Below are 22,264 nucleotides of genomic sequence, written 5' to 3'. Positions count from 1 at the left end.
GGAAGGCCTCTTCTAAGCATTCAATCCCCATCAGTTGTGCTGTCACTCAACTGTCTCCCAGGCCTTTGTTTAGATGAGAAAATAAAAAGGAACAAACTTTTTGACTGCAATGCATAAGCCCAGGAACAAATGAAAAATATGCTGGATTTAATCAAAATATTTCCAGTATGACTGTATATGGATGCCACCACGGTAGTAAGCAGTTCTATAAGTATCTATGTCATTTCAACAACATCTCTTGTAGTTTTAAAAAAGAAGGCATAAATCACTTTTAAATAGGGTTAATTTAGTTCAGAGCTTGGATCAACTTCAGCCTTGCGCTGATGCTAGTCTTTATACATTTCTATGCTGGAGACTCTACCTAAACACAATTCTGAGATAAAAGTCATATCCATGAAGAGAATTATGGGATTATATTGTAAGCAGATTTTTTCAGATGCACACAAAACAAGTTCTAAGAATCTGTCTGAAATCTACCCAGAGAACTTAATTAGTGGATTCATTAAAAATAAAATAAAAACTCAGCGAGTATATCGACTTCAGCTTTTCAGAGCCTGGATTCACTCCTTATACAGTACTAAGATGTAATATGGATTATTTGGTTCTAGTTTGATGTGTTGGATGAGATTGTGTTATTTTTCCAGACCATAGTTGAACAAACCATGGCTTAGTGTTCCATGTAATCCCAAGCTAAGGTTGAGGTTTCCTTTTAATTAGAGTTACCATAGCTTGGCTGCAAAAATATGGATGACCACTAGATGGTAGCAGATCTGCCCACATATGGCAGCTCTGTTTTAACAGGAGATGCAGGAATTTAACCTGCAATCTGTTGCACTTGAGTCAAGTACACCAAGCTAGAGTTACTTTTGCTACAGTACGTGTAACTGTAGAATTAAGATGGAAGTATTTTAAATGAGTGGAGAAAGTTGGGCAGGAAGGCCTGGGCTCACCTTTCATTAGTTGGTCAATCCATTTTTCCTTGGAGAGATTTGCAAAATTGCATAAGATGTAGAGAAACAAATATTGCCCTTGGCTCAGCATAATTGCTCAGTCTCTTTCACATCCAAACACACACACTTTATGACCTCACAATGCATGCTTCTCTCCCTACATTCCAGACGCCTTCTCCTCCACAACAGCCAAGATACATTCCCCACCCCTCCAGGTTCTATCATTGCTCCTGGGAACAATCATTCCAAAAATATTACTAGCAAAGCAGAAGATGGTACGGAACAGAATAACTTTTATTTTATGCTATGCCCCCACCAAAAAGCTCACAAATTCTGGGGAAGCACAGTATTACAGCAACATGGTCCCCTGCCATGTTCTCGTAAGGCACTCATTAAAAACTTGATAGAGAGTATTAATTTGGTATATTTGTGGTGGTGTGTGTTTTTCCCCTATTTCATGTCTCAGAAGGCTTGGGCAGAATTCCCAGCAGTCCTCCAGCAGCTGTGAAGAGGTTAATAGGAGAAGAACCATCTGTAATAAGGGTGGACTGGATTCCCAGACCCTGGAGCAGTTTCACCTGCAAGGAATAGAATGCGAGAAGCCATTCATCAAGGTTTCAAAATCTCTGATGAACATTTCTATCAAACAATCTGATTTGCTATCAAGTTGTGGCATCTGAAATGTGTGGCTGCTCCTGCTCTTGTGGTCTACTGTGCCCCACACTTTTCTTAGATCTATAAGAATGTTGACTCGTGCCTTCAGTTGTGTCCTCATGCCATTTGGTCCAGCCTGGTGTCCTCCAGATATGGTAGGACTGACACTTCCAGAATTCCCCAACCAGAACTGGAGGAAGCCACATTGGGGAAGGCTGATCTATTCTTATTGCCAGTGGTTCTTTAGACTAGAAGCCACAGTCCTCATCACTTCGTACCTGTTGCATTCTAACTCAAAATGAGTAAACTTTGAATTTAAGCACACATTATTTGGAAGGATAATGCTTTCCTCCTCTCTCTTCTTTTCTCTGGTTCTCACCTGCATCTCTGGCCCAGCCACCGCAATGTCTCGGATAGTGTTGGCCCCGAGGGCCTTGATCACAGCTTCAAATTTCTTGACTTCAACAGCAGCAAGAGCTTCTGCTCGAGCCACATCCAAGTCGGCTTGTTCTTTGGAGAAATGAAGCTCTTGTTCCCGGGCTTGTTTAAGACGCTGCAGTTCTGATTCCTGGAAAAGTTTAGAGAAGAGAATAAGGAAGGGAGAAAGGGAGGTGGGCAGGCTGTATCCTGAACATAGGCTGGATCCAAACATCAGAGTGAACGAAAAGTAGCTACCAGTGTGGTTTCTTAAATACTTTGGCAACAATTCATTCAACACTATTGCATTCCAATTTTTTCTCTTACTTCCCACTAGAGAAGCTATACAAGTTGATGGGTATTCTCTAGTTTGCCTTCACTTTTCCCACCTAAAGTCCTAACACAAAGTATACTAAGATACCCATTCTATGAGCAGAAGATATCTGCATATAGAACAATGGATGTAGTCTAAAGACTTTAAAATTCAACATGTGCTTCTTAGCCTGACAAGCATCTATCACAAGAAAGTGCAGGCATCTGCTGGGATCAATGGCTCATTGAAGAAGCTGTTGTGCCAGGATTGCACAACATCACAGACTGAAACTGACCCTTACACCTCACTCTCTTCTTCATTATGTATATGATCAGAGATAGCCTGGTTGGTCCATGAGAAAAATCAAACACATAATCCATATTTATGCAATGCTTTTGCTAGGACCAACCAAATGCCACCCACCAAAATGCAAACTTCTGATTTCTCCAGAACTCTTCATCAAGCATGGGGGTACAAAGAGCAGGGATGGAAAAGAGCAGAAATGTTGAAAGAACAAGACCAGAAATTGTAGCCTATGGCTGTAGTTTAAAGCTGGCAACAAACTGGAGGCTGGATAAAGCTGGAGAGTGAGAGCATCAGTCACCAGAAGATGCGTCACATATTTCAGATATATTATGCCTAGTATTCTGAGAGAGAAAAGCAATATCCAACACATGCTTTGTTCTGAAAATTAAAAACATTAAATCCTGCTTCAACTGGATTAAAGCTACATTAAAGCTTAAAATTCTGTGGCTAAAAACCAAGGAAGGACGGACTGTAAGACCTCTTCCTATCAAGCTAGAACAGGTGAGATCAGACAACCCAGGGGCTACAACATGGCCTCCTAATTTTCTTTAAGGGGCAGGGCCAGTGTTTCTCAGCACTTTTTTGATATTTGATGAGCGGGAGGATTCCGGGCGCCAAATCAGTCCCATTCCCACCCAAAACTGGCCTGAAATTGCCGTATTTTTTCTAGGCCAATTTTAGGTAGTTTTCAGCATGTTAAGGAGGACAGGAGTGGTCTGACAAAAAAGCCCCCCCCCCCCCCCCCGTTTTGGAAAGGCACAAACTGGCCTGAAAAAGGGAACTTTCAAGCCATGTAAGGATGAGAATTGGTTACAAGAGGCCTCCTGCTCCCATTCTCCTCCTTAATTTTGAAGAAAAAACAAAACAACAGAAAAGTGCCACCTGGCTAACCTGAACCCCAACCCACTGAATTTCAACAGCGCAGTCTTGCTACTGGGACTCCACTCTGTCCATGGATTGCTCCATTTAATTGACTGGGGAATTCTGGGAGCTGAAGTCCACTCCACTTAAAGTTGCTATGGTTGAGAAACACTGTTTAGATACAATATTTTGTTCTACCCCATAATGTTCAGCATAAGAGGAAAGAGTAGTCCTAGCAGCCACCATCAAGAAGGTAGTTAGCCTAGCAAAGGGTTCTCGGAGGGCCAGCAGGACTCACAGTCTCTATGGCGGTAGCTTGACCCTTCAGCTTGGCCTGAAGAACAGCTCCTTCTCCTTCAATTCGGGCCGCCTCTGCCCGAGACTGAGCCTCTGCCTTGGCCGCCCCTGTGCTCTCAACCGCGGTGCTGGAAAAATAGGAAAACGGAAGGAGAGCCCTTTAGGAACTGCATCTAACTATGCAATCCAAGGCTTGAAGACTCTGCAAGCCTTCCCAAACTTGCAGCCTCCAGATTTGTAGACGACTCCAACTCTCACGATTGTTAGCTAACACTGCCTGGGACCTCAGAGAGCTGGGATGCCAAGGTTCCTGGAGAACACTAAGTGAGGAAGAAACGTCCATGGTTCTTCCTTAAGCCCTTGATCCCATATGCTCACCTCAGTGCTTCCAGCTCCAGCAGCTCCTTCCGGGCCCGTTCTGCCTCAGCCTGATCCAGGATTTTCTGCCGTTCAAGACGACCTCGTGCCTCTTGCTCCAGCCTCTCTGCCTCATGTCTGGCAATGGAGATGATGCAGGTGAATCAGGGAAGGAGGGAAAGGAACGCCAAAAAGAGGCATAAACTTACATAAGAGCCATCTCTTTATTTCAGGAAAAGTTCAATGGGATTCCCCAGGTGTTAATTAGAAGAGAGTTTGGCAGGGAGGGAGGGCTTCTCTCTGTCTGTCTGTCTGTCTGTCTGTCTATCTTTGGAGAAAAAAAGAAGCTGGAGAAGAATAAGTGAACAATGAGAACTTCATAGGTTGCTTGATGTTTTGAAAGCAACAGACTTGGAAATATGAATGGCCACAGAAAAAGAGCTCAGAAGTCTCAAACAGTCCTTATGAGGGCAGAGCTATAGCTGAAGTAGATCAGCAACATCAGACATTTCAGAAGCCACAGTCAGGGTGTTCCACATGTTCGTATCTGGCCCTTTCTCAAGCCAAGAGAAGTAGAGCAATGACAAAACTAAGAACTTTGCCGTAGTGTTGCTTTGTTTATTCAAAAGGAGCGGGTGCCATCTGTTATCATGATACCTTTCTATCTGGCAGCTCCTAAAACTCTCTCTGATCCCTTTCATTTCTCTGCCTAGAGGTAGAAATCTAGTCTGTGCTCACTAACTGCTAAGAGCCTGTAAACACAAAAACAAAAAAATAAATGAATGTGGTGATAGCATATTTTAAAATTGGCCCATTCATCTGCAGGTTCTTCTGACACCTTCTGCTGCAATCTGAAGAGATCACCCACTCTTGTTAGCCCCTCCTTGGAAAAAACATCCTTAATTTTAATATACCTCTGAGTGAACTTTAATTGTTGTTTTCTTGGGCCAATCTTGACTGCAAAATGAGATTTCAGTCTTAGTATACTGCATCATTTCTAAAGGCTATTAAACCTAGCTGCTTCTTGCCATTAATATTTTGATAGTCAAACAAACATCACAGCACAAAGATTTCAAGGACATCTCAAACACTTTTGGACTCTTTACAATATTCTGAGTCAGGAGTTCCAGAAAGACTGCTGTTCCAAGGAAGTTTACAGAGGGCAGTGACCAATCTGAACCTACTGACTTCTTTTTATGAGCTTTATGCAAAATCTTTGGGGAGGGGGGGCCTCAGGTAAAGAGGCCTCAGCCAAAGAATGGTTCAAATATCGGAAATGATGACTTGGATCAATACTTTTAATTTAAAACAGTAAACTGAATCCATTAAAATAATCCCAAGAGTTGTTTCAGTATTTTAGATTTCCCAACCCATTCCTATTTGCAAGGCTATTGATTTCAGTGGAGATTAAAAAAGAAAAAATATTACATAGGATAGGATGGAATCAGAAAAATGTATGGTGGCTCAGATTCAAATGAACATTCTGCCCCCTGGGCTTCTCAGCGACTGACTTCACAAAACACGCTGAATCAGATCAGATCAGATAAAGATTGAGCAGCTGCATTGGCATAGCATGCTAAGCTTGGTTAGTATTAACCATGATTTGTTACTTATTTGTTAGATTTATATCCCACCTTTCGTTCAGAAGCTCAAGGCAGCATATATTGTGTTTCTTCCTCCCCCAAAACTCCAGATTGAGCTCAGAGCGTGATTAGGCCAAAGTCAACCAGGGAGTTTCCATCGCTGAGAACTGAACCTGGAACTCCCTGTTGCCAATCCATCCCCTCAACCACGCCACCATAACCTCTCAGTAGCTTAATGTGTTATCCAAACACTGCCTATCTCTTGGTTTAGGGTTCAAAGTACTGTGCAGATCTAGAAAACATTTTGTTTCAGGAATCAGGTTCACCACAGCCAATGTCTTGACTAGACCTGCTTTCATTCTTCAGTTATTATTTATTATTTTATTTATATGTTTATTATTAGTTATTATTCCATTATTGTTCAGAGATTCTGGGTCAAGTTACAGGTACTGATAATTATATAAAACGAAGAGGGGGGACCCGGCTGCTTCCCACCACAGTTGCTCCGTACCGAGCAGCAGCTTCCTGAGAGTTGGTGGTGATCTCGATGGCGAGCTGGACGCTGCGCTGGAGGGCGTCTCGTGTCCGTTGGTCCACTGGCTCCACGCTCTGGATGTCAACGCTGCTGATGACAAGGCCGTTTGGGGCAAAGCGCAAGAGGTTGCGCAGGGCCCCTTCTCCATCGAACCCAAAGACAGCAGCACAGATCAGACGATTCGAGTTCTTGGAACACCAATTTAAATAGGAAAATTCAAGAAGAGAAATATGGAAACCCCCAAAGGTCTTCCCTCATTTCACCTCACAGTGACTTCCCTCACAGTCATCTAAAGCAGTGTTTCTCAACCTTGCCAACTTTAAGATGTGTGGACTTCAACTCCCAGAATTCCCCAGCCAGCCATGCTGGCTGGGGAATTCTGGGAGTTGAAGTCCACACATCTTAAAGTTGCTGAGATTGAGAAACACTAACCTAAAGTACTCTTTCTCCTCCAACGCTCTCACCACATTCCCACCTGGGAGTCTTTCTCTGTTGGGATTACCATATCTGGGCTGCAAAACTCCAGCCAAGTTAGACTGACTTTTCTGTAGTTGCATGGATTTTTGCGTAGAAATTGGACTTCACTACAATGTCTCAAGAAAAGTTTACTTAACACTGAAAATGTGGAGCATCTCGCTGGTCACAGCTCTCACATATCCCAATCTGCGGTCATGGATAAATATCAAGGAAGGGAAACAGTATTTTTAACACTTGGTTTTGAAGGGCAGTATAACAGAGTTTAAAATTAAATCGAGGTCTACACATAAGGGGAGTCACCAAATCACAGGAGGTTGAGGAGTAAATGGCAGAAGAGCTGGTGGGAGAATAGTCATGGAGGGGAAGGTAAAGTTAAGCTCACCTTATGGAAATCATCAAAGGTGACAGCAGCCACAGCTCCCCGAATGCGTGAGGCCAATGTCTTACAGGCATCACCTATAAAATCTGGGACACAGAATAGGCGGGTTGCTTCAGCCACTGAAGGAATCTCAAAGTGCCTGATGGGAAAACAGATCCATACACAGTTGCCAAGAAAACCTGAAAACATGACAGTGATTTTAAGTCAAACCTTCAGAGCTCTGCCTACCTCGTATCTTGGAAGCATTATCTTCCAAGTGTAGTGGGTCACAAACATCTTGCAGCCTCTTAAACTTGGATTAAGGAAACCATACTTTGCTTAACAGTTAGCATGACATGAACCAGACCATTATGACTTTACAAACCACAATTAAAATCAAACATAACTTAGTGTGATGTATCCGTCCAGACGATATTTAAATATTCTCAAAGTAGAGGTTTAAATAGCTGATTAAGAAAATCAGAATGGAGAATTAAGGCAATTAAATATATTTGATAAAGCAGCCATATCATATGGCATACTGAGGATTAGATCATGTTTAATAATGAAAGGAACTTTAAGATCTAGTTGAAATATATTAGGGATAATTAAAATAGCTAGATGGCCTCTTATGACTTTCAGTTGAAAATTAAGCTTCTGACTCAAGTGTGTATTTTTAAAGTCACCGAAGGTTTGTAACTATTGTACAGATATTGCTAGGTGGGAACAACAGATTTTATATCCCTTGGTAGAACTGTTTGAAGACTAAGTCACGTTACAAGTTTTTTTTTCTTTTAATATACATACTTAGCATTTTCTTCTGTTTCAAGGTAAGGAATATTATGCAAAGTGCAAAAATAGTGCAACGAATAGTGAGCACAACACAGATAGAAGGAAACCTAAATAAAATTAGTACTGTTGTTACTGTTTGTTGACTATTAGTTTGCTGACTTATATATTTATTTATGGGGGACGCGGTGGCACAGCGGCTTAATGACGCTGAAAGTTGCCGGCCAGAAATGGTCGACGCTTCAGCGGTTCGAGTCCAGCCTTCGCATTAAACAGGGTGAGCTCCTGTTTCCTCCCCAGTTCCTGTCAACCCAACAGGTCGAAAACTCACGTGAGTAGATAAATGGGTACTCTCACTCTGGTGGGAGGAAAAACGCTGGCGGCGCCTTGCAAAAAGGAGTTGGGAGCAGTTGCCGGTAAGCGCGAAAAACCATGCGCGCCCGAAAAGGGCGCGAAGCAACGGAAACCCCGCCTCCTGTGCTCGCCAGCTGAGCTCTGCTCTAGGAAGGAGGCTCTGGCAAACCACTTCCGAAAAACAATTGCCTTGAAAACTGCAAGGACTCGTCCAAGCAGTCACTGCAGGGTCAGCAATGACTGAGCGCAGACAAAAAAAAAAAAAAAAAATTTATTTATGGAATGTATTAGCTGCCCCAATCTGTTATGACTCTGGGCAACTTACAAAATACAATGATAAAAATACTACAGAAACACACAAAACCATCAAAAAATCTGGAAAAAACCCAATAATTATTAAAAGACCATAACACCATACAAAGGGTCCATCCCTTCATTTTAACCAAGGCCTGGGCCCAGAGCCAGGTCTTAAGGATTTGTTTAAATAGGACCAGGGTGGGGCCATGCAAATTTTGGGAGGATGGTGCTCCAGAGGGGAGGTGCCATGTCAGAGAAGGACCACTTCCCGAGTCCCATCAAGTGACATTGTTCAAATCAGTATTTTTCAAACTTGGCAATTTTAAGATGTATGGACTTCAACTCCCAGAATTCCCCAGCCAGCATGCTGGCTGAGGAATCCTGGGAGGTGAAGTCCACACATCTTAAAGTTGCCAAGTTTGAAAAACACTGGTTTAAATTGATGGAACCCAGAGCACACCAACTCAGTCAGACTGTGTGGGACAGGAAGAACCTACAGGGAACAAGCAGTTCTCAGACAACCAGGTCCTCTTTCAAAGAAGCAGTCAAGAGAACCAAGACAAACCTACTTATAGATTAGGCAATATTGCTAAACAAGGGAAAAAGAAAAGAAATACGCTGTTTGAAAGTAAAGCGCTGTAAAGCCAACTTGCCTTCACAGAAGGCAGCTGGAGTTAAGAGTTCAGAGCAAAACGGAAGGTGAAATGAAAGATAACCTTTTATTGCAGTTTCTCTCAATCAAAGGCAAAGACAGTTGGGATTGGAATTTTTAAAAAGGGCCTTTTTTTAAGGTATATTTTAATCCATTTGTGAATATGACAAGATTTCTCCCAATCTAGAACTCCTCAAAATTTGCTGTGCTATACATCTGGCTGTGCATCCAGTGCATCTGGATGGCCCTGAAGACGGTGGCTCCAGCTCCCAGCCTTTCAAATACGATTTGGATCCCCAGCTTTTTCCCATCCCAATGATGAATCTCTTGGCTTTCAACCCATCAGTTTTCCTTCACTCACCAGTTATAGGCCAGTTGGAGCTGCAGACGAGCATGATCAGCTGTTTCAATAGTGATGATGTCAGTGCAGAAGTCTGGCCCCAGGAGGAGGCACAGAGAACGACGCATGTGGGGGCGCTTGGGTCGGCCCCCTGAGAGACTCAGGACCGTGAATTGCTCATCTGGACCCAGAAGCACAAGTTCTGGTCCAAAAACCACCCTGGGGGAAGGAGAAGAAGATCAAATTAAATCATGGAGGTTCCAAAGAGCACTGGATATAACGTGGCATGAACCAGTGGCACCCTTCTTGAAGGCCGAGATTCTTTTGCAATGCTTATTTTCATGTTTTATGTCTCATTTATTAAAGGACTCATTCTCTGTGAATATCAAGTTTCCTTCTCACCAGTAGATTAAATTGGATTGTTTCTGATTCATGGGGACTATTCTCAGGAATCCGTTCTCATTTTAGTTAATATTTATATTAACTTCATAGCAGCATTAATTCTTTTAGAGAAGGATAGTGCTAATTTAGTATAATGTAGGGGGAAAAGGGAGAGATCAGAGGCCTACTAATTAAAACATATCCACTTCTCAGCCACACTGAACAGGAAGAAACACAAAAGGGTGGACTTGTGAAGAGAAAATATTTCATTAAAGATATGGCAGTCCTTTATTAAGCCTTTTCAAAGGACTGCCATTCCTTTAATTTTGCCTATTAAAGTTACAAAGCTGGTGGGACAAATGGTATCTTATTGAAAAATACTGCCAATAATCAAGTCTGAGGGAAACCCCCGCCCCCAAAGGACTTGCAGTGAAATGTAGTAATGCGGCTATTAATACTGAGTGAAATTAACTGGGTGATCTAGGCTAGTCCATCACAAAATAAAAATGTGTGTGTGTGTGTGTGTGTGTGTGTGTGTGTGTAAGCAGGCCAGAGGGGACAAAAGATGGAAAATAAATGAAAAATACAGTATCAGCAAATGAGAGAGCAGCAATTCTAAAAGTCAACCAAACAACCTACTTTCCCTGAAGTCTCATTTCTGGAACGGGCATGCATATTGCTTATTCCAGAGGGAATTCAAAGTCCCCTCCCTGGACTCCACTTCAAAGACAAAGAATGACCAGATTACCAAATCTGGGGCTGCAAAATTGCAGGCAAGAAACTGGATCAGCTTCTCAACAGCAATCAAACCTATTTGTCATGAGGCTTTGAAACGTGCAAAGACCATTTCCTGAGCCAACTGTGAGTGTCAGCAGTCTTCCAACAAGTTTGGGCAGCAGAGTAGAGTCATCAAGAAGGGACCAAGAAAGCTGATCCTGAAGAATGTGCCATCCTCAAGAGTCTGGCACAGAAGGGAGTAGACCAATTTTCTCACCTGGATTTACGCTCCTTGTAGTCGTAAACTTGTACAGCTGCATTGTGGGGGACACGATAAGACACAGCGCGTGTCTTATCACGGGGCAACCCAATACCCTTTTCAGAGCTATCTTTGGAACGATCAAGAAGAGGATCCCTGTCTGTGGTCAACAAATCCTCCACGTGGGGAGGCAGGTGTTTCTCCCACAGTTCCTCATCCTGAGACAGCATGTAAGAATGGCCAATGACAGCTCTAATCTGGAAGAGAATGAGAAATGGTTGCAAATATATGAATATGTAGCATCACCCCAAATTTAGTAGAATTTCCTGGGCAATCTTCTTTATTTCAGGAGCATTGCAAAAAACATTACAAAAAGGAAGTCTCTTTATAGTTCTGAAAGAATAAGATTGTCTCTGTTAGCACTGACTCTATCAAGGTGATATAGAAACCATAAAGCAGTAGCTTTTCTTCAATTAACAAGTGAGATTACAAATGAGATTTTGCATAGCGCTTAAGATAATGCTACCCAGCACTGCCTTTCCCCATTGTCAAGACTCTTTTACAATGCTTATTTTCAAGTAATTATGCGGAAGATTCGTTTCTAATCTTATGTGGAAGATTCCTCTTTGCAGGCGCTGGACCCTTATTACTTGCATTTCAAGCCTAATGGAGATTAATGCTGAATTATTTTTTCTGCAAATCAGAAGTAGGCAGAGGCATTATTTGCTTTCTGGCTTTTTTTTTTTTTTTTTAAGGAGGAGAAGGAGAAGATAAGTGCTATTACATTATTTTGAAAAAGTAACTAGAGCCCACCCATCCTTTGCCCGTATAGGGATACGCAGAAACAAATTTACAATCTTTCAAATGTGCTGAAATAGAAACCATGATGGCATTTATTAATGACACATCAGCCTTTTAACACCTCAATAGCTCATACATTTTTCAGGCTTTTGTGTGTGCATTTTTGGGAGTTTTGGGGGGATAAGGGGCACAACACTACTCTTTATACCTCAATCCTATCCCTAAAATGGGTCCTGGCCCCATGTAGGCCCCAACCTTTTTTTAAAATTTTTATTTATCGAATTTGTCACCACCCATCTCGCTAAATGACTCTGGGAGGTTTACAAAACAATTAAAATCAATTAAAATTACAAAATTACAATAATAAATAAAAAATAAAAAGATCCAAAATAATTGGCAATCGCTCAGGGAGCATCATCGAGGCGCTAACCACCCCCAGGAGTGGGTAGAGTTGTTATACCCCCACGCAAGCTGGCAGAGCCAGGTCTTCCATTTTTATTGGAAGGCCAGTAGGACAGGGGCCTGCCGCACCTCTGGGGGGAGAATGAACATGCTGCGCAGACTCTGGTGCTACTCACAAACTGACCAAATTTGTGAACTCCAATTCCTCCTCCTCTATAACCAGTGTTTCTCAACTATGCTGGCTGGAGAATTCTGGGAGTTGAAGTCCATACATCTTAAAGCTGCTGAGGTTGAGGACCACTGCCATAAACAGAATAAAAAGTGAATGTATGAAAGAACTAATGAGTAGAAGTAACTCATATTCATCTAAGCTACAGAACTCTTAGGACCCTACCCTGTCTACAATATGCCACAAATGCCAGATGGTGGAGAAGGAAATGAAGATTATGGAGTACAGAGCAACATCCCCAAGGAACTCAAAGAGAAGTCATATGCCAAGAACTACCTTGATAATTTTAATGTCATCTATCTAAGCTAGTATTCTAAGTTGCTAACAGCAGCCAATGGGTTACTGCTACCAAAAGTGAGAACCACAAAAGCAATCTCCCTCCTTTCCATTATTCTTTATTTTACAAATTTGGTAGCTAGCCTGCCCTTTAAAACGTAGAAGTCTACTAGATCTTACATGACAAGCTAAGGTCACTGAAGTTCTCCTACTGACTTCGTATTTATACTATCCTATACCCATCTCCGTCCTTGCGATACTGGCCAATGCCCAGAGGAAGACGATGCTGGGGGACGGGACCAAATCCTTGCAAATTGGTTTATTTTGGAAAAGGACTGAAAAAAATAACCAAAGTTGAAGTAGAAAGATATCCTTTTCACCACCACTGTGATTTCCTTTTGCAAGCCCACTTTAAGAGCTTTGTCTGAAGAGCAGTTAATAAATAATGAGCCACATTAGAGAACTGCAGTCCTTTTGCTAACATTGACCTCTAAAAGTCTGCATCCCCAAGGACTGACGTGTTTTAGGCCACATCGTAGAAGCTTCTCCAGTAACCACTGCTGTATCTATTTCACTCACCTTTCCCGTCTTAATATCCCGGACATAAATGCCTTCATTTTCAGCCAGAGGAATAGCATGCCGTTGCTCCATCACTTCTACCTCCGCAGGTGGTACGTACTCCAGAGGGCCTCGAATCAGCCAGCGGTCACCTGGCTTGCGCAGAATGTCCTTGTTGTCCTAGGTATGAGGCAAAGTAAGGAGAAGAGACGAAGTGGCGTATCCAGCTACATCGATCCACCCATCCACCCTGGCCAACAGAGACTCTGGATCTCCTACCTCACTTTTGTCTTCCAAGGGACGAAGTGCACGTAATAAGAGACCATCTTCTTCAGACAAGACATAAATGTCCTGGATCCCATCTTCCAACCATTCTCCAGGCTGTAGGAAGAATGATATCTCGCCCTGCAGAAGGAGGAACAAGAGTTGGGGAAAACTCAAGAATGATCTTTAGCCATTGGCTTAAAAAAAGGGGGAGCTTAACTTTACTTATTAAACTGTACTGTAATGTGGTCAGTTTGATTTTGGCTTACTACAGGAGTGGTATCCTCTGGTTCCAAGCTATTCTAATCACTATCACCAAAAATCATTGGTAAGTTGCCTGCCGTTATGAGCCTGGAAACAGAAACTGTAGTGCAGTGTTTCTCAACCTCAGCAACTTGAAGAGGTGTGGACTTCAACTCCCAGTGGGAGGGGAATTCTGGGAGATGAAGTCCACGCATCTTCAAGTTGCTGAGGTTGAGAAACACTGCTGTAGGGTAAACGCATGTAGACACATACTAATGGGAAAGTTAAGATCTGCCCTAGCCTAGATCCTACAGTCTAGAAAAGGTGAAGTATAACATCTCCTTCACTAGTCTGACTTTTAGTGACTGTCCCTGTAGCTTTCTTGGCAGCAATACACAACTAGTTTGTCACTGCCTTTTTCTGGGAAATTGTTTTGATATCCAAGTCTAGCATACAACTCTGAGATTCCCTAGTAGGACTCCCAGAATTATAATTCAACCCTGTTTAGCTTCTGAGCACAGGCAAGGTTGGGCAGATGTTGCCACCTAGTATAATACACTCATTAATCAGGACATAGGTGAACAACTGATATTGTCTAAGGGCAGCAGTGTATTATTTTTCTAAACTGAAGCTTGCCTGTGCAAATGGCTAGGGGGAGCACTACTGGATGCAAAAATGGGACCAGTGTTATAAAATATATAGGATCTTATATATAGGATCTTAAAGTCCCACCAAACAAATCAGGAACACAACTGATCATTTTTAACTACTTCGTTAGAGCGTATTCAAAATACAGACTCATTCACATGCACATACTATATCTACTCAAAAAGAAGTAGAGAGAAAGAGATAGAGATGTAAGGGAGTTGGGAGTGCTTCATGGGGAAATCTTAGCATTTAAAAACTATGTCTCCATTGTCTATTCTCAACTCCTGTCATCTCCCCCTCTAGGCTACTTTGGGTAGACTGAACAGAGGGATGCACGCAGAAAGCACAGAATAAAAAGATGTAAGAATGCATATAGGTAAAGCTATTATATAAAGAATACAAGCCTATATTTCGTATCAGTTATACTAAGTGATAATTACAATTTATGTGCTAGAACACAGATGGGCAGATTTGAAAAGTTGGGGAAGAATAACTCAGATGCCTGTTCTTCTGGAAGGCTGCAGAACACTGACCAGTGACATGGTGACCTAATCAGAAAAAGTGTAGTCATTTCTTTTCAGCCCATGTTTAACACCTTGGAGACAGTTTAAAAGAGAGAAAAGGAACAGGAGGCAAATCACTACTCTCCCATCCTTCAAATTCGCCACGCCATGCCACATCAACCCACGCCAAGCCAAAATCCCATTACTGAAATTTTACTGCAACATGGCTGAATTTCAGGGCTGCATGTGGGCCAAAAGTTGCCAGCCAATTTAAAGCATCCCTAACAAAAAATACAGAAACACACAGTTTGATGCTTTTGGCCAAGAAGGACCATCAATCCACCTCTCAAGGCATTTGCTGCACGCTGTCAGAACTGTGACTCCTGGCAAGTTAATCTTAATGTTTAGCCCAAATCTGCTTCTCTGCGATCTCTTTCCTGCTGTTTAGAGCAGTGTTTCTCAACCTTAGCAACTTTAAGCTATGTGGACTTCAACTCCCAGAATTCCTCAGCCAGCCATGCTATATAGGATCTAAAAAAATTATTCTACAAGGCTACCTTTCTAATCTGCCCCCCAATTGGAGACACAGTCAAGCTGCTCTTCAAGGACAGGCTGCTTTAAGGAGTTCTGTTGTAATCACTAGGGTTGACACACTGAACAGTAACAGTATATCAATGGAGTCCTTCACACTACTGAGATAAAGATACATACCTTCATGACCTTCTTCTGCCCAAGTTGAGGTTTACCATCTATTAAACCTACTGGGTCACAAATCACACAGTACTGACAACTATTCAAAGTGGTGATGTTGATAATGCCCAGGACTTCCTCGTAAACATCAGGGATGTGGGCTTCAGTGTCTGCCATGGTGACCAACCATTCTTCTCCAGTTTTCCTCAGGATACTTTGAAAGTCCTGAAATGTTTTAGTGGCCCGGAGATGCAGGGCTTTCTTCAAAGAACAAAAGAGGCAGAAATATATTAGTGCAAAGGACCCTTTTTATGATTTAACAGTTTTTGTTACTGAACTGACTATTCATACAAGTGACATGTATAGGGTTCAAGCCACACCCCAAAATGTTCATTCTGATTATATCCCCTTACACTTCGAAGCAGACTAGAATGCGTGGCAGTAGCAAATTTTAGGCAGAGATGGTTAACATGCAGCCCTTCATAAGATATTGGTCTACAAATTCTCATCCCTGATCACTGGTGGTATGGGACTAACAGAAATTTAAATCTATCAGCATCTGGCAACAAGCACTGGTTTTTAATACAGCCCTCTTCTGCTTGCTCGCTCAAGGAAAAGAGATCTACCAAAGCAGGGAGAGGCCATGGGCATCCATAAAAGAGAGCCAATTTGGTGTAGTACAGTGCTTTTCAACCTTGGCAACTTTAAGATGTGTGGACTTCAACTCCCAGAATTCCCCAGCCACCATGTGTATATAAAGGTAGGATAAAAATCTAATAATAATAATAATACAAGGTCTTGGGAGGATGTTATCTCCATGTAACCAGAGGTTAATGGCTTTTAAATTTTTATTAAGATATTGAAGGAAAATTGGGGGGTTAAGCTAAAAGCCCCTAACCCAAACACACTTTCCCAGGGAAACTAAAACTGTCAGCTCAGCCCTAAAACATTCAGAAGGCCAAGGAATGCTGGTAATTTAGAAAAGGATTACTGGAAGGCCAGCACAGCTCTGGGAAAGCAAAAGAAAATAACTCCTTAGGAAGAAATTGTGTTCATGAAATACCGCCTCTTTGTTCTTTCAAAACCCCATTGTGTTTGTAGTCCTGCACCATTGCCCCATAGTTCCGCCAACTGCCTCATTGCTTTCCCTAAACACATAATGTGTTTTATCTGATCAAATACTTGCTGTTGTCTATACTCAACCAAATACCCTGATGCTGTATCCAATCATACATATTTTCTAAGCCTATAAAATGGGACGAAACCCCCACCCCTCTTTAGGCCTGTCTTTGCCTCCAGCACCATCAATAAATCTACTTGTGGTTCAATGCAATGTGTCCTGGTCTCCGGTTCAAACAAACTCCTAGGGAATTTCTCCTACAACATAAGGCCCCCGAAGTCACTGAGAGAATGTTGTTACTCAGCAGGTATTAGAACCTGGGGCTTCTTTTCCTTGTCTAACCACTCTAGGTTACTATCTTTTATAGCAGCTCACACAAGCTATAAGGTTGGGCCAGTAAAAATGCTTCCATATATCTATTCAATCCAATTAGCTATAAAAAGGAGCTTTTTTTTGTATTTGTTAGCCAAGGAACATTCATAAGATGCCTATACATTGGACATCCTACCATAGGTGGAGGAGCTTCAGAATCAAAGGAGAGTTTGCCCTGTGCTTTGCAGCAAAGACTTCAAGCACCAAAGCAATGGCAAGTGACATCAATAGCCTCTCTTTCCCATAACCATCACCTACTGCTAGAAGTTGCAAACCTGTCACTTACTTTCTCAGTCAGAATGATAGCATCAACAATGTCAATGACTTCCTCAAATACACCCGGCAAGTAAGCCCCAACCTTCTTCACCAGCCATTCTTCACCTGTGGGGAAAAAATGGGAAACTCAAGATATACATAAATACATACATAGATATGTACATACCGTGTGTGTGTGTGGGGGGGTGTGGGGGGGTGTGTTTGTAGGAAAGCTGCCCTCTCATAGGATCATGGGCAGGAACCCAAAAAGATACCTGTCACACGTTTGTTTCCTTCTCTGTCCCTGCATTCCTTCCGTGCCTGAAGTCTTATGGCTTGGTTGGGACGAATGGTGGTGGCCAGGATAGTCTCCACAACTTCAACCTCTTTTTGTGGGATGTAGGTGCCTGGAAAGGACAATGGTTTATTACACGAGCTAGCTAGGCCCCAACCCATATATGATAGGGGCGGGGAAAGAGTGGTCTGCTTCTGACTTGGCCAAGTCAAGACAATGCCTAGGAAGAAAGGAGATGGAAGCTATTGTTCCTGGTTCCATGCATAGAAGGGAGGTCCTTGTAAAATATGGTAAGGTATTTAGGGGAAAAAATCAAATGGATCCTATTTTCATTTTAACCAGTACAATTATTTACTTAAAACATATTCCTAAGAGCTTTATCAATGTTTTAATTTTTACCATTAGCATTTCCTGAGCCAATAATTTCAATGGAGATAAAAAATAGAGAAAAAAATTACATTCATATGGGATGCCATGAGAAAAAAGGGGAGAGTTTAAAGGAATATTTTGGCCCTAGGAGTCCTGAAAAACAATTGGGTCTGACTCATTTTTGCCTACTTGACTGGCAACAGATTAGTGGAATCTCAGGATTCCTCACATTTCCTAATATCTGTTTGTTTCAACTGAGGATATCAGGAGCGAAGCCATAATCTTCTACATAGATCTGCATGTGCCCTCCAGGAATGTGGAACCTATGGCCCTCCACATTTGGCTGAAGTAGTGCACTCAGGCTTTCTCACCATTGGGTCTGCTGGTTGGGGCCATTGGGAACTGTACTTCAGCCACATCTGGAGGACCACACATCTCCCCTCTCTGCTGAAAGCAAAGTTTCCTTCCTTGACAATTGTCACTTACCAGGTCCTTCAAACAACCATTCATCTCCAGCAACATATTTGCCCCCCTGGTCATCCTCAAAGTCCAACAGGGCTTTCAGATGGAGGGCGGTGTTAGCCAAGACAATTTGTAAAGGTGTAACATCCTAGAGAAACAGATGAACAAAGGGGCTATGGTAACAAAAGCAATGCCAGGGACTATTCTGTAGTGTCAAGTCTTGCGAGGCTGGCAAACTCAGGAAACAGGAACCATTTGGATTTCTGGAAAGATCTTTATTAGTAGTAAAGTAAATTGAATACATCCAAAAAATTGAATAAAATTGAATTGAATAAACAAATATAGAATCTTGAAAACTTACCAAAGTAATTCTCCAGCACAACTTATACCTAGTATAATTAAGGTGAGATTACCCTGAGTCTCTTTCTCATACTTCCCTCCTCCCCTGAACTCAAGAATCACTTCTGAAATGTCTCTGTCTCCTCCCTTACCTGTCATTTTACCTCCTCTGTGTTCTCACGTTCCCTTAGGCATTCCATCACATGTAGAAAATTACAGCATGGGATTCATACATTCTCCCACCCTTGCTACAAGAGGTCTCCAACTGATTACTCATTGTGGGCCATTTGAGGAGAGGAGAAATTAATACACCTCCTACCTGTTTTAGTTCCTCTCCTGGATATAAAGGGAAAGGGTCCTGAGCCATTCTGATCTCCAAGTCAGCATGTGCAAGCCGGACCTGCCCCAAAGCATCAAGTTGGACTGCCCCATCTGTTCCATGAACCACTGGATTGAGGATGATACAGTAATGTCGTGGCGAAACCATCACCATCTTCTTTGGGGCTAATATGATCCTGAAGTAGGAAAGAAGTGTGGTGATGGTGGTGGAAATGCAAAAGGAGAAATAAGATCTTGGGCTTCTAGGCTCCTGGTTAGAGATGACCTTCAGCGTGACTTCCTCAAGTTCAGGCATGCTTCTTATTTGACCTAAGTTTTGCAAAACATTGCAGAGTGACACTCTTGAGAGATGTTTGCTAAGTTCAGGCTAGGACTTGGAGTGGGCTACTTTTGGGGGGCAGTTAATGCTTTTGGAGGGGCATGGTGGATGCAGCCATGCAATGTGCATGAGGCAGAGAAGGATCTATTCCAATTTTCTGGGAAGACATGGTGATTCTTCTTAATTCCTTTATCTACTTGAAGCCTGCTTTAGATTTATACTTCACTATTTGTCTGTTTCTCATCTCAAAACAGTGGGAAACCAAAATTCAACTCTGTCATTAGAGGAGACTTCAGAACTTGCAAAAATAGCTTTCAAAGGTTCAGAAAGTCCTGAAGCTGCTCTTTGCTCATCCTGGGCAAAGGTTACAGGTGTTATTCAAACCGCCAATGTGACTGTACAGAAAGTGCCACAAGGGTGGCAGAAAACCAGAAGAAAGTCAAGGGATCCAATCAAAGCACAAAGGTGAGCATTTGAGGGAGGAGAAAAGAGAAAGGTAAAGAAACACTCCCTCAAAGCAGCCACGCAAGCGATCCCCATCCAAAACTTAGCTTGGGGCTCACCCAAGGAAGCACCTCCTGTTACTGGTTCAAAGGCCTCGTAACAAATACTGTACTCAGAGTATGCAAAGAGCAGAGTTTCTTCACCCCAGCCCTGAAGAAAGCAGGGAAGACGTGGGCCCCTGCTTCCTCCTCCTGCAGGTTAACGCCTGGGCTCAGCAGGAAGACTGAGCGGCCGCTCCCGTGGGGGAAGCTTGGGAGAAAAGCAAAAGGAGCTGGTTCTCCTTATGCAAACAGAAAATGTCTTTCTATTTTGTTGCAAAACTCTGGGCCAATCGGAGCGGTCTTCCAGGCCCCAGCCAGGCGACCATTCCGCCAGGGAAGCGAGAGACGCGAAACTTCGCCCGGCGGTTACCGTGTTTTCCTGGTTACGGTCCTCTTTCTGACGTGACTCACCTCTCATTATCCTGGCGGATGTAGGTCTTGGGCCCCGTTTCCACGCGGGTGACGTTGGAGTTCTGATCCAAGACATGGATGTAGTGGTAGGGAGGGATCCGGATAATTGACTCATTCGCCATGTTGTCTGCCAAGCAGCGGTGCAAAGGAAGAGCAATCGTATTTTAGAAAAATGCCAGAAAATATCACGGCAGGGCTGCCCGCTGAGTCATCCCCCTCTTTGCTTTACCCAGGGAGGCCTTTAGAGAAGCCTGCAATCTCTCTCACATCCGCCAGCCCGTCAGGGCGCTTAATCCTTCAAGAACGCAGCTTGGCTTTTAACTCAGCAACCCACACCCTTACGGTGAAGCGACACACCCGCTCCGTAAAATCATGTTCCCCTGGCAATTGCGGAGAAGCCTAGCTCGGCGTGCAACGACCGTCGCCGAATCTGGCTGTCAAGATTTGCTTTGCTGGGTGAAAGAGAAACCCACACAAACATTCGAGGTTTTGCACGTGCTGGCCGAGAGAGATCCACACTAACACCCTCGTTCCTCAAAGGCTGAGCCTTGGTGGGAAAGTCGATTTCACTCACTCATTTAGAATTAACGATTGTACGTGTCAGCGCATAATGCTGCACTTTGGGAAACTTCTTAGCTCAAAGATGGATCGGTTAAAAAAAAAAGTATTGCAAAGGAAAGTTTTTATAGTGACAGAGGGAAGGGGGGCTATCAAATGCATGGCCCACGCCGACGTGGAACAGTGCATACTGGGGAGACAAGGGTAAAGCCGATGAGCTAAACTTACCAGGCGGAGTTGCTTTCTGGAGCTTCGGTGACAGTAGACTGGGACTTTCTCTAATACATTTATTTCCTGGTTTAGAGGAGGAGCAAACTGAAGCGGGTCAGAAAAATGTTAAAGGAGAAGCAGATTTCAGATGTAGTAGTCATTCAGAGTTTTGCAGCCAAATATAATAGCCCTGCCAAAGTACTGTAGGCTATATAGGTTCAAGGAGGGTTCTCATAGGATCGGGAGAATGCTTGAGAACACAAGAGACTTCTCCACAAGCTTGGTGAGGGGCAATAAGATGCTTTCCCCCCTACACTTTTTGGGAGATTTCACAAGTATCAGATAGAATGGAGTGAAAATAACATGGCCATCTAACTCATGACTCTGCTGAGTTACGCATAGCAGGCTGAACCAGGAAAATCGATCATAAAGAATGGGGATTGGGAAGATCCTTTACAGTAATGTATGATGGAGAAAGCAAAGGAGAGCATTGCTCTGGGGACCTTTCCTGAGCAGGAGGAAGGAAATTATTTATGGGATTATTCAGAATAATTGACAGACTGTCTACAGCCAAGCTAAAAATTGGGATAATAAGTCTGGTAGCGCCCTTTCCAACTAGCAAAGTATAAGCTTTTGTGAGCTGCAACTCGCTTCCTAAGGTGCATAGAGTGGCTAGACTAATACAGAATTTAAATTGGGATAAGGTGGGGGGAAAGGGAGAGGAAGACAGGTTGGTTATGCAGGTTACATGAGAGAGAGATTAAAGGACCCTATTAATTAACTATTTTAATGTGTTAAAAACCCATTGTCTCATAAGAGACCTTCTGAGATTGCCTGAAACCAGTTTCTCACTCAATGATGCTGTCAAACTCCTCCTTTTCCAAAACAGGCACTTTGAGGTCTGCTGCGGAGTGTCCTGGCAGATAGAAACACTTTGATCCTACCCTGACAGAGTTAGTGGCACTAAGTCACCCAGTGAGCCTCCATGGTTGAGGGTGGACTTGAATCTGGGGTTCTTCAGTCAGTCCAACCCCTCAGCCATTACAACACACAGGCTCTATTTTTAAAAGTTGTTAGAAACTGCTAGCTGACCAGGAAACAGACTTCTGCATTACATATAGATCAGTGTTTCTCAACCTTGGCAACTTTGGTGGACATG

At 42.9% G+C, this 22,264-nt stretch overlaps 1 protein-coding gene across 1 annotated transcript; it reads right to left on the bottom strand.

Moving 5' to 3' along the window:
• Window positions 1-1,223: 1,223 nt before the first annotated feature.
• MVP (major vault protein) lies at window positions 1,224-21,227 on the bottom strand. Its single transcript, XM_007424327.4, has 17 exons — window positions 21,124-21,227; window positions 20,338-20,464; window positions 19,043-19,238; window positions 18,409-18,532; window positions 17,534-17,665; window positions 17,290-17,384; window positions 15,533-15,772; window positions 13,443-13,568; window positions 13,185-13,343; window positions 10,916-11,154; window positions 9,562-9,759; window positions 7,133-7,268; window positions 6,250-6,461; window positions 4,177-4,293; window positions 3,800-3,926; window positions 1,984-2,172; window positions 1,224-1,528 (listed from the first exon to the last, which is right to left on the bottom strand). The coding sequence occupies exons 2-17, from the start codon at window positions 20,457-20,459 to the stop codon at window positions 1,406-1,408; spliced, it is 2,535 nt and encodes an 844-aa protein (XP_007424389.1). The 5' UTR covers window positions 20,460-20,464; window positions 21,124-21,227; the 3' UTR covers window positions 1,224-1,405.
• Between the last annotated feature and the right edge of the window lie 1,037 nt (window positions 21,228-22,264).

Source organism: Python bivittatus, unplaced genomic scaffold (assembly GCF_059951505.1).
Source record: "Python bivittatus isolate LINGU-HERP-01145 unplaced genomic scaffold, Pbiv_v1 ctg000440_np1212, whole genome shotgun sequence".
In the NCBI taxonomy this organism is placed as follows: domain Eukaryota; kingdom Metazoa; phylum Chordata; class Lepidosauria; order Squamata; family Pythonidae; genus Python; species Python bivittatus.
The sequence above is the reverse complement of the archived record's forward strand: the minus strand, read 5'-3'. Positions and strand labels throughout refer to the sequence as shown.